Genomic DNA, 12800 nt, shown 5'->3' on the forward strand with positions numbered 1-12800 from the left:
ACATGAACATCTCAAAAAATTACGTTGATGAAAAAAGCTTGGACCATTAATTACGTCTCTCTTTCTGCTCAGCAAATCATCTGAATGCTAATATAAAGTGGTGACAGACCACAGTAAGTGTTCTTCATCTTCTGCGTGATGAGCTGCCGAGCTGCGTTTGACCGCACCATCAATAGACGTTCTGCTCAATTTGTCTCTTTCCATGCGCTGGATTCTGCCTGGGCCTTTGCGTTTAGTTAGCGTGCTTCTCTAGTCATGAAGCAGCTTGAATAATTGCATTCATCTTTGTGAAATGAATGCACTTTTTCTTTTCCACGAGCAAGTTTGGGTGTCTCCTCAACACGGTTGTGACTTCAGACAATCTGTCCAACGGGAAAGAAAAGCAATGTACCGGTAGTTGAATAGTGTGTGACAGCGTCGATGGTGACGAGGCTTTGGTGGAGAAGGTTATTTAAAGTCCTGCTGGGACTCAGAGCAACGGAAAGTTAGCCGTCTTTTCATCCGGGATTGGCCATTTACAGTCTGAAACTGTTTGCACTTGATTCCTTCCCTCTTTACCGGAAAGCATCAGGATAGGCAATCTGAAGTCTGTTGCCAGCTCACCTCTTATTGAGGCAGTAAAGATTGTCATTATCTCAATGGGTCAGGACCGATTTCCACTACGATACGATGGAGGATCATCTGGAGACTTTTAGTTTGAAAAGAATACGGAGTCCTCTAATTATTGCCCCCCAAATCTTTTACTTGATGAAAAAAAAGAGTCCCAAAACAAACATTTCATTGAAACGTGACCTCCAAGTTTGTTACCGTTCACAGGCTGTAATACTGTGACGACAATTGCGAGATTATCTCCTGGTCAAAGTTCATTCCTAACTCCAGGCGTACAGGTTTCACAAAGGAAGGCCAAAGATATTATGAAGCAAAGATTTAGCTTCCTCTTCCTTTTCTCACTGTCCTCTTATTTTTAGGGTTTTGTCTTGTATGAATTGAATCTTTGTGTTGTTATTCCTTTTTGTAAATAGTTTAGAAGCATGTCTGGTTGAGAGAGACATTTTTATCTTTTAGTTTAAAAAAAATGCGACTACAAATGATTTCCAGTTTAATGACCCTATATAGGGCGAACTGTACTTTGGCAACCCGTACTTTACATTTACCGTGATTAAAAAGCAAAAAGACAGAACTTCCAATATCAGCCCTTTTTTTTTGGCTGCCCGCCAAATGCCACCTGTTTTGTTTATGATGCCAACAGTGTGCGAAAATTGCCTGAACATGCGTGTGCTTTTGTCTGCTGAGACTCTTCAGATGCGCACCTCTTGGTACCTGCGCTGCAAGCGAGTGCACATGAAGCATCATACTGTCTGAATGTGTAATTGCCTGTCATTTCCAAATCCTTTATGTGTGCTGTAATTACCTCTCGGGTTCGGAAAAACACTGTCGCGGGGTTTTAACATGACATCACCAAGGCGTCAAGGAAGCTGACCGAGAGCTCACCGATGGACATTCCGAAATGCACTGTATTGGCCGGGCTCGGGCTGCATGTGGTCAGCTGTATAGCGTCACATTGACATCAGTCTGAGGGAAATGATAAGCGCTTCGCTCTTCCGGGTCGCCGTCGACAGCTGGGAAGGCGTCGTCCTCTTCCAGAGGCTTCTCTCATGCTCCCTCGCAGCTTGCCTTCAATTGGTCTCACTTGCAGTCGGCCTAGGGCTGCGGGAAGTGGCTGCCAAGTATGCCCGGGGCGCTGCTTTATGCACTCTACTTGACTGTGAACCTGCTCCGTACTGGATCGACACTTTTGAAGTATCCGTGGCTGCTCGTGTTCACTTTGTGTTTTCTCCTGCAGAGAGAAAGTGAAAGAGAAGGGATTCTTGTCACACACGTGCGGATAATTTAAGGCTTCTTTTGAAATGATGTGGGTGTTTTTGTGAGGTGTGAGTTTATTACTCAACACTCAAAACAAGCACATGGACTGTAAATATGGCACTGGATTAAATTTGTGCTCGTTTTTATTTCTTTATGTATTCTACAAAGGCCTAGCCCTGTTGTCAAGTCTATTCCTATTTTTTGAATGGTGTTAAAAGTAAGAATGCTGCTTCGGAAATCTAATTTCAATTGTTTTTCTGCTTAACTCCTTTGGAGTCCTTTCAGTTAAAACAAACAAAAAAACGACAGCAAGAAAAAAACCCCACTGTCTCCATCTCTTCATCCCAAGTCTGCATGCAATTATGATTCTTGCATGGACCGCATTCATTGTGGTGGAGCCAGCGACTGGGAACAGATGTTTAAAGTAAGCCTTAGCATGTAAGCACTTTCCCCATCAGGGAGAAGTGCTTGCCGTAAAGGAATCCCTTTCAACATCAAAAACCTTATGCAACAGTTGTCTTCCTCACTCTGTTAGATGTTTAGTTTCCGGTTTAGGATCAAAATGACCTTATATTTGAGGAGTCCTTTTGTTTCAATGATGTAAATTTGCTGGGGTTAGCAGTTATCTGTGCTTCTCTGTTATCTGTGCCAGGCAGGAGGAGATGACCACAGAAGGACCTGGGCCGGGAAGGAGCCATGTGGAGAGGAGATGATTTGACAGAAAAGGGCTCTGAATAGGAGAAAATGAGCAGATTAGCGTGTAGGCCGAGAGGGAGAATAGAGATGGTTTTTATGTGGGTTTAAAGCTCTTTCTGTAGTGGGCAGCCTTTTGAGCTTCATTAGGTGGGGGAATCCTTTTTATAACCTGTAATCCCAGTCATGTAACTGCACTTGCAAGGGGCGTGCATTCATATGTGGGACAGGGTCGCCAGTGACATGCGGCCTCCACAGAGGAAGGAGCAAAGCCTTGTAAATCCGGCCCAGTCTGCCGCCCGGAGCTCTACTCATCTTCGCCGACCTATCAACACAAAGGGAGGGAGAGAGCGTGCGGGACTTTCTCACGCCACTCAGGCACCACTTCCCCTTTGCCGCTGTCTTCTTCGCACCGTCTCCTTTTCTTTTTTCCTTCTTTTTGAAGTGGCCCTCTTCAGTGTTCTTCTTAGCCTGTCAAAACAGGCGTAGAAGCTCGGCTCCTGGCTCCTCGTATCTCCTTCCCAGTCTTTCCTCTTGCTCAATCAGCTTCCCCCCGGGCACTGATGAAGTCCTGCTTGGCTGGGCTGCCAGCTTCCTCTTTTTGACTTTCTCTGGAGAGATGCTTTGTGGTGCATCGGTCCTCTCTTAGGACTCATATATTTCATCGGTGAATCGCACAACATGCTGGGCATCTGTTTAGTTCAAAGAATGACCATGCTGAATACAACGTCCCTGTGTTTCTGTGCATTGCAATCACTTTAAGCCTAAGTCCAATGTCCTTAGATCAAGATAAGTGGAAACGCATGTTCAAAGCCCCTTACGTACAGTATGCCTATCCACTGACATTGGAATTCCATAGCTGAATTGCTAAGACTTAACAGTTCACAATGTCATGTGGTTTTAGCAGACCTGGTCTCGTGAATACAACCGTTCCTCTCGCAACACAAACATGTATGCTAGATGAGCTGGAAAACTTCAGTGTATCTAACTGGACAACTATCTTGAACTCCTTATGTGTGGTCACAAAAAAAAGGTTAGTCATGAATAAGTCAAATGCTGCAACGGCACCAGCTTGGAAAGAATAGATCACCAAAGCAATGGTTTGGAGATGGTCGCCTTTAGACTGGAAATATAATTAGCAGAATGGCTATGTCTAAACACACTTCAGAAAGGTGTTCCTTTTTTTTCTTGACTTTGGGGAGTGATTTACTCTACGTCTTACATCTAGTGAAGTCATTCTTAAGGCAAAGTTGTTGTTGTAAACACACATGTATTTCTTTTTGTTTTATTATTACTTTGACAAGAAGCTTAAATTGAGAATACATACAGTATATAGCTGGGGCGCAAGCAGTCAACTACGATTTGGCGGGAGTTCCATGTATTCATGTCAAGCCTGGGCATGCATTTTCTTTTTGAAGTGGCCCTCTTCAATGGTCACATCTATTCATTAACCATTTAACCACCCAATCCCTAATTCATCCAAATGGTTTATTAAAGTGTCCAAAAGTCCAATTTTTAAACCCAAAGGTTTTAAACCCATCTGTGTTCTGTTGGACCAGCTACCTAGTGCAGAGCTAAGCGAAGTCTCTCTCCAGTCCTGCCTCCAAGTTTGCAAACTCCCTTCATGCTAGCATGGTATGAGAGACAAACGCTGAAGTAATGACAAAGGCGTTGAGACACTTCCTAGATGGGCTTTATTGACTCGTCGCTTAACAGGTGGCCCATTAGCCATCTTAACATTCCTATACATGCGCAAACACTTCTGAGTGTAGGATCTGGAAAACAAATGGTGCGTTGCCATTCGAACCTTCCTGTGACACTTAAGTGCAGTGATTCATTCTCACTCAAAACCCAAAATTCAAATTCGGCATCCATTTTTAACAGCCACTTCGAATCTCACTTCATGTCACCGCCGTTTGGGGCACTTCCATTGCATTTTGTTTTTGTATTGATGCAGGCGATAAAAGTGTTGGTTTCGAGCTTTTTACAGCTAACATTCAATCCTTCAGGATAAAATACATGTTGTTTGGATTATTACATTACTTTCTTGTTCTTATGACTTGTTCTTATTACATACTTTCTTGTGTTCTCTCTGCTCCCTCGAGTTTCTAAAGGACGGTGCAATGACGTAAGCCACATAATTTGCTTATATAGCAGTTGGAACATGTTTAATTACAACGTGGTTGTTGTCTTCAATGCTGGCTGTCTGTTGGAAGGAGCATTCCATTGTGTGCCCTGTTGCAAAGTGGAACCCTATGTAGAGAAAACGCTGAAGTGGCTTCAAGTGTGTTTGAGGTCCCATTTCAATGACAGTCGCCTTCTTTTATGAAGGCATGGGCGACGGACTTTTGGAAGCTCTGGGATCCCTTTGAATGCAATTCGGGTGAACTTGTTTCCATGCTGCTCACGTTATTGTCACCATAAGTCCACTGTTGTGGGAGCAAAAATCCGGTCCGGGTTTCAAATCATTTTCAAATCAAACATCCTAACCACTCTTCTAGTAAGCGGCTGCTTTTTTTTTTTCCTTCCACAGACCATTTTACGAATGGACTCCTCTCAGATTTAAACTGACACTTTTCACGAATATGATCGGTGTGTAACATAGAGAGATCTCTACCATGGGCTGGTTTATGATTTGAAGTGCCATAGACAGATGAATTGCAGAGCAGGGTGTTTCGTATACACTGTTGTTCTGCATGCAGAAAGTATACAGTAACTGTTTCTGTATGTAACAACAATTAGGCTCAGTCACCATTGTAAAAAAAAAGCCAACCAATTGAATTTCAAAGTGCCATTGTCATATATCTGACGCTTTGAACAAATGGCACGCGTTTGACACATAATATCAGGTCATGTCAACACTTTGTCACTTAGCGCCGTTCAAAGCTGGATGTGCTCCTCTTGGATCAGGTCATTTTGCTGCCTGTTTGATTGCGAAGTGTAGTGGTAGCTCATACGGATTCATTAAGCCTTTCCAGACTCAGCAGAAGCCACCCAAGGGCCTTTGCAGGGGGTTCAGTTCCAAAGTGCAAGTGTATTCCTTGTAGTGAGGTTCATGTGAAGCTGGCCATTTATTGAATGGAAATCAGGCTGGCTTAGAGGCTGAGGCTGCTAATATATGAGCATTCCCCCAGACGGGAGAGCTGCTCTTTTGCTGTCTAAGACGGATGTACAAAAACAACTCTTGTAATGTGTCACTTTTTCTGCTCAGCTTCCCGTACCACGGAAACTCCATTTGCGGTGGTGGGGGAGGTGGTGTGTGGTTGGTGGACTTTTTTTTTCAATGACTTATTGCCGCAGGTAATAAAGGCATTCTGCCAACAACATTGGGCACCAACTGCACCATCAACAGTTGTAGAATAGTTTATTCTTTGGAGAGCAAGTGAATGAGAAACAGCTCTGTTGAGAGGGCTCTTCGGCATTGCTATACTTTGGCTGTATGAGACGCCAAAGGTGGCATTTAAAAGACAGGTGCTCTTCAAACTTCAGCATCAGCAGCTGCTGCTTAACCCACACTGACTCGTACCATTTCCTCTGAAGGAATGAAGTGCACCTTCGCTGCTCCAGCGTTTTGGTAAAATGGGTCAGCAGATGTAGGAAACAGAGAGATGAGGGAGGAGCAGGCGGAGGAAGAAGTAAAACGGCCAAAGCAAACTGTTTGCTCTGCAGTGTGGGCTGAGAAATGGAGTGCGGGAGACGCTGAGGCAAGGAGACGGCAATCTACTGTATATTCCAAACGGCCACTGCTTGAAAAAAAGAAAGAACCAAAAATCAATATAGGCTGAAACCAGTACCTATTTTGTGCACTTTTGTACATTTTTGAGTTTTGTGTTTAGCCCCATTCCGCTCCTTGATGCTTTTGGAATTTGAATTTGGCCGACTTTTACTCCACCATGTCGCACTAAGATACATACTATTTGGCATAATTGAGTCTGGAATTATGGTCGATGATGTGATGCTGTTGGCTTAATCAAAGCGCGATCTTCAACTCTCAGTGGAGCGGTGGGCAGCCAAGTGCAAAGGGGTGGGGATGAAAATCAGCCCCTCCAAATCTGAGACCATGGTCCTCAGCTGGAAAAGGTGGATTGTTGATGAGAGTCTGCCCCATAGTGAGGAGATCAAGAATCTTGGGAGGACAGGTGGAACGGTGCAGCAGTATGGGTCTGTTGTGCTGAAGAAGGAAGTGAGCCCAAAGATGAATCTATGTTCCTACCCTCACCCAACGTCACGAGCTGTGTACCATGACCGAAAAAACAAGATCCCGGCTAGAATTGGCAGAAATGAGCTTCCTCCGCAGGTGGTCCGGAGTCTCCCTGAGTGCTCGTCCACATGGAGCGGGGCCGGATGAGGCGGCTCGGGCATCTCATTAGTATGCCTTCTGGACGCCTCCCTGGTGAGGTATTCTGGGCACATCCTGCTGGGAGTAGGCCCAGAGGATGACTAAGCACACGTTGGAGCGACCATGTGTGCTGGCTGATCTGGGAACGCCTTGGGATTCCCCTGGCAGAGCTGGAAGAATTGGTTGGGGAGAGTAGTCTGGGCTTCCCTGCTAAAGCTGCTGCCTTTGTGACTCATTGATCGATCATGTGTGAAAACCAATCAAACACTCTTTTAAAACACCGTTTATTTGATCTGAATGAGGAGTGAGGAGCGAGTCCTGTTCTTTGCTCATATGTAACATTGCATTTGTTTTCCAGGCTTGCATAACCGGGTGAACAAGTGTCCCGTCAATGAACATGGCTGCTTGGACATCGACGTTTGTCTCCCCATGAGCAAACTATGTGACGGAGTCCCTGACTGCTCTGATGGCTGGGACGAGGGCCCTCACTGCAGAGGTAATATAAATATGCTCGGGAAAACTTTTTTTGTTTAAAAGAAAAAAAACAATGCTCAGAACAGAAAACTGGGAAACTGGGAACTGTTTTGAATTCAACTAAGTCATACAATTTGACAGTGTTTAATAAGATTCATGGATGCCGTGAGGGAAGACATGCAGGTAGTTGGAGTCAGAGTAGAGGATGCAGAGAACAGGGAAAGATGGAAATTCATGACTCGCTGTGGCAACCCCTGGAAAGGGACAAGCCGAAAGAAGAAGAAGAATTTGATAAACAATGGATTTGTTGGTTCTATTTCATTTGCACCTTTAATAATTTGTATTGCTCTTTTTTGTAGCTTAAAGATTGACAGTTTTTTTGTGTATTAGCCCATAGCTGCACACAGTATCTCATATATGGCAGCATAATGATGCAATATAATGTACGGCATCTGAAGATGCCGAATTTAGGAGATCCTTGATTTTAAACAGGATACCTGTTTGCTTTTTTTCCCGATCTGTGATTTCCAACATTACTCTTGCTCTTTCAATTGAATTGACGATAATCACTTACTACATTTAAGGGGGTGGGTATCAATCACTTTTTTTCTCCATTCTTTTCTGTAAAACAGAGGAAGAACCGTTTTTTTTGCAATGGGTGATGTCTGATTCAAGTTAGCTTGATGATTGGAAAATTGAAAATCCTCAATGTCTTGCACAGTACTGGAGATCACTCAGAGATTCCGTCAGCCAATCATAGCTGGCATGCCTCCCGCTGTGAGTACACAAGTCCTCAGTAAAGCAGTGGTCAACACAACCTAGTAGTGCATGCATGCACCCCCATGTGCACCCAAACATGCACTTACACGCTCACATTCTTGCAAATACACACCCGAGCACACCCATACCCCCCCCCCCCCCCCACACACACACACACCAGCAGTGTGTCCAGAACCCATTTCGGGGAAAGTTCTGGTCCTCAACAACCATCCCAGTGTTTGCTTGTACAAACTGGCTGCTTGTGCTAGCATATGCTCACGCTGATGACTGAAAGCACACTTTGTCACTCACTATGTCCACGTAATTCTGCCCAAGTTGTTGACACGACTGGTCAGAAAGGGAACTTTATCTCAGTCCCAAAACGTGTTTTGGGTTACCATTGGGATACCGTTGCATTGTCATAATATTTGGAAATCATTCACAATAAAGACAGACACTCAGAACACTGTTTCAGGGTCAGATTTGGTCAACGTGGCTCCAACTGACGTCGTTGGAGAAGAACCGAAAAGTATATTTTATCATTTTACAAAATGGTGTCTCTTATCTTTTTGAAAACACATTTCAAAGTGTGTCCTCAGCTACTGAAGCTGTATTAGCAGAGCTGGAGATATGCTTGTAAAGACCGTGGTGGAATGCTCCCCGAGATCTTTTATGTTTTGTACCTTTGCCTCAAATTCTGTCTGTCACCCCATTTCCCGGCCCACGCCATCAAATTACCGGCACCTTGCGTTTTTGCTGGACTCATTCATTATTCTAAGAACATGTATTAGGCTGGTTAACCTCGCCATTGATGCAAAGATTAGCTTCATTAGTAAATATCTCAGTTGCATTCCCGTTGAATTTGATTTCATATCCACCAAATTGTATTTGTTGTCCACAATGCTGCCCCCCCCCCCCCAAAAAAATGTCGTCTTCTTATAGAGGCAGGGTGCTGTGGCACACGAGTGTCCAGTGAGAGATCCATAAGGATCCTGGGAAAAATGATCCACTTAATATGTGTGAAAATGATTTCGGATTCATTTGCAAATGCCTATATCGGTGGTCATCGACATACCGTTTGCCACCTCCATATGGCAACAGGCCGAACAAGCAACTGTTCCCCCTTCAGATGACAGAAGGTATAATAAACCCGTTTATGCACCTGTTGACATTTACAGAATAAGTAATGGCTTTCACATTTCTCACAAAGTCAGTAAATTTGTAAATAAATTGAGAGGAGGTCTTTATTTTCAGATTTATACTTATATGTGACCTTTTTGGTTGCTGTTTAGATGAAAATGAAAAAAAAATGCATTCTCATGGTTTTTGGCAGGGTTTTTTTTGTTTGGGTCACAAGGCTCATATTGGCCTTTATGCAATGATTTGCAGGCCTCTTTTGTGCCTTCACTGTTATTTTGACGGTGATGGGGCCTCTGTAGTGGGCAAAGGTCTTTTTCCTCAGAAGTGACTGATTTATGGCAAAGTAGAAAATGGGGTCATGGCAGCAGTCCTGAGAGCTTACCCCTCTGTGCTCCCTCAGAGGGAGCCCTTTCTCGTGTAATTGTTTATGCATGCAGTGGGTTGTCTTTGTCCTTCACGTCTCAGTAAGTGTGCAATGAAAGCCGGTCATCGGCGACTTGACGTGGCCACATTTTCATCTTTATTCATGAGCGGGTCTTGACCTGAATGGTTTAATGGGCTGCAGTTAGGCTTGTCTTGCATGACAAGACATGTTACGTCTTCAGCCAGGCTTTGGCCATCACTGCGTGCGCGCGTGTGTGTGTTTGTGTGTGTGGGTGTGTGTGTGTGTGTGTGCGTGTGTGCGTGCGTGCGCGCGTGTGTGTGTGTTAGGGCAGGAAATGGGGAGCGGGGTGTGAATTCGATGCGTTCAGGAGTGGATCTCCGTAAAATGTGTGCTGCCTCTCTGAGGCGTTTCTCTTTAAAGTCTAAAAACGGATGTCTGGGCACGCATGTTGCCACTATTTGCCATTACGATTACGACATTGTTTGCTCATTATCCGAGCTACTGTTCTGTCTGTGTTTGTCATCCATGCCTCTGACCGCTTTTGACTCACCAGCTGCAAAGTCCAGCAAATCCACGCTTCACGGAATCAGCCTCCCATGTCTACGACACGTACACACCATTTAGACAAAACTATATAAATCTAAAAATGCATCTCGTTTCCAGTGTGTGTAGAGTATATACTGTCTTGTCTTGTGTGTAATTGTCCTAATTATGTAGTGTTGTGTATTTGTATGGGCCTGTCCTCCGAGACAAATTTCTCCTACGGGAGACCTAATAAAAAGTCAAATCAAATCAAATCAAATATGAACTAACACGAACCACGAACCAATCATCTTCTTTCTCTTCTTCTTTTGCCAAGTAGTGTTTCATAGGCTTGAGGTCAGGTTCCCACAAAACCTGAACCTACAATAGTCTAGAATGTTTGGAAATTGGAAAAGACGACTTATTTCAATACCTTTGTCCATTTTTTGTACCAGAAAATACATATTGTTATTATGATGATGTTGATGATGATTATTATTGTCTTTGATTGTTATTATTATTATTATTATTATTATTATAATACAGTAGTCCACAATATTTTCTACTTTTTGCCTAGGTTTCTGTATCCCAGACATAGAATGAAAATCCATACTTGCCTATGGAGTCTTGATACTTTTTCAGACATTTTTTTCTTTTGTCGTATATGGAATCACAGGGAAAACGTCATGATTTGTGGGCATACTTGAAATTGTTTGTTGAGTTACATGTCACACGATAGGAAAGCTGCAGCATGTCGAGTCCATGGGAGGACCTGTGCAAACTTGTTTCCAGACAGTGAAGGTATAAAGGTAGGAATGTCCTGGGAATAAGCATCCTGCCAATGTCACACGCTGCAGTAGCCGTTTTACACCATGAGTTCACTTCCAACTGCTGGATAAGAGTGGAAACTTGAAAACTTGTTTTGTTATTGTTTAGATTTTTTGCCCATGATTTGAGCATGTTTGTGATATGAAATTTACAAGACCTATTCATTTTCACTTTGCAGGGACTTTAGTCCTAATCAGTCTCGCCCGGTTTTCCTTGAAGCAAAGCCATGCCAGTTTTATTTACATTGTGGCAAATTCATTCACAAAAATGTTTTCTCGAGGCCTCTTAGATTGAGCACATCAATCAACGCCCTCCTCATACATAAAAGAAAACCAAGTGAAGCCCTCGTGAGTGAGCGTGTGGCGATGGACTTCTGAATCCCCATTAGAAGACATCCTAATCTGCATGTCGACATCATCTGTTTGCAGCCCTCAAGTGGGAAGGACACCTCACAAACATGTCCTGTACTTGTCCGACATCTCTGATCGTTATGCTTTCACTCTGGCCGCAGCCTCTTCTTATGTTATCCCCCTCATGTCGAGGAGATAACCCAGGGAACACTGGAAAGGAGTTTACACAAACTTGGCAAAAGTGATTTGTTTGCCAAAAAGTCAAGGCCACTGTGACCTCACTCTTAGTGCTAGCCTCTCGGACACATCTCCAGAATGCCCGAAAGCAATTTCTCTTTCCAATATAGCTCCTCCAAAAACAACTTTTCCGTTTTGAAGGCTGGATTTACACAGCGTGGAGAAATGCACAAGTGTAATGGAATGCCTAGCCCGTTAGTTGGTGTATTTCCACATATCTTCAAGTAAAACAGTGTTGACAGAACGCACGAAAGCAAACGACCAAGTGCACGAGTGTCAATTTCTGCCAGCAAGAACACAGCAAGACAAAAAATTACTCCGGTGTCCGCCGTCTGAAAAAATAAAAATCCTTTTTGATGGTCTGTGCCATATTGACGCCATATGGAATATTTTTGCCGTAGATTTACAGCACGTTTTTGTTTTCATTTGTCACTTTGTTTTGTTTTCTTATTCAATCCCACTGGCGAAAAAAAACAAAAACGTTTAACCCACATTTGGAAGTGTCAATCATAAGGATCAATGGCATTGGCACGCTTCTTGAGGATTGAAGGCCTCCTCTGTGTCTGTGTAGTTTTGTTAGCTTTGTTCTTTAACCTCTGGTCAAACGTTAGCTGCTGCTGTTTGCCTTGAGGTCCTCGCACATCTCATCTTGAAGAGACATACAATGTAAGCCTTTGAGGAGTGCATCTCTTCCCTTAACCAAAATAGATTTTTTTCCCATTTTGTGCAAATAATCAACAAACTAAAGTACTGTACAATCGAAGAAGTCTTCGTATCTATTTCGTCTTCGTATCCTCGGTTTTCAAACGTCTCTGTTCTCGACCAAAACTTTTGAGTTTTTTTATGCCTCGGATTACGACAGAAAATTGGTTCTCGACCAAACTGAGCGCAGTTCAATGCACCACTTGAGTCCTCTCGCCTTCCTTACACGAGGAAGTGACGCTTCCTTGGGTAAAATGATTTTTTTTTTAAAAAGCGGGGTTTCGGTTTTCGAGCAAATCGGTTTTCGAACAGCCTTCTGGACCGGATTATGGTCGAAAACCGAGGTATGACTGTCTTGGAATCACCTCGAGTGAATATTAGTAGTGTAAACAGGTGTTGAACGCAGGTGAAAAATGGATCTTGGCAACCTTTTTGGGGGATCTTTTAGCCTTCTAATTGCCAGCGGGGCTTTCATACCATGCGACTTGGTGAATGGATTCATCACATT

General features: G+C 43.6%; 1 protein-coding gene across 2 annotated transcripts in view; it reads left to right on the forward strand.

Annotated features, from left to right (window-relative positions):
* lrp1ab (low density lipoprotein receptor-related protein 1Ab) overlaps window positions 1-12800 on the forward strand; it is a 95182-nt gene that overhangs the window by 16667 nt on the left and 65715 nt on the right. For both annotated transcript variants that reach the window (XM_052057913.1, XM_052057914.1), the window contains exon 3: window positions 7254-7391. In XM_052057913.1, coding sequence (XP_051913873.1) covers window positions 7254-7391 — 138 coding nt within the window. The remainder of the gene's footprint in view (window positions 1-7253; window positions 7392-12800) is intronic.

This window comes from Hippocampus zosterae, chromosome 2 (assembly GCF_025434085.1).
Source record: "Hippocampus zosterae strain Florida chromosome 2, ASM2543408v3, whole genome shotgun sequence".
In the NCBI taxonomy this organism is placed as follows: Eukaryota; Metazoa; Chordata; class Actinopteri; order Syngnathiformes; family Syngnathidae; genus Hippocampus; species Hippocampus zosterae.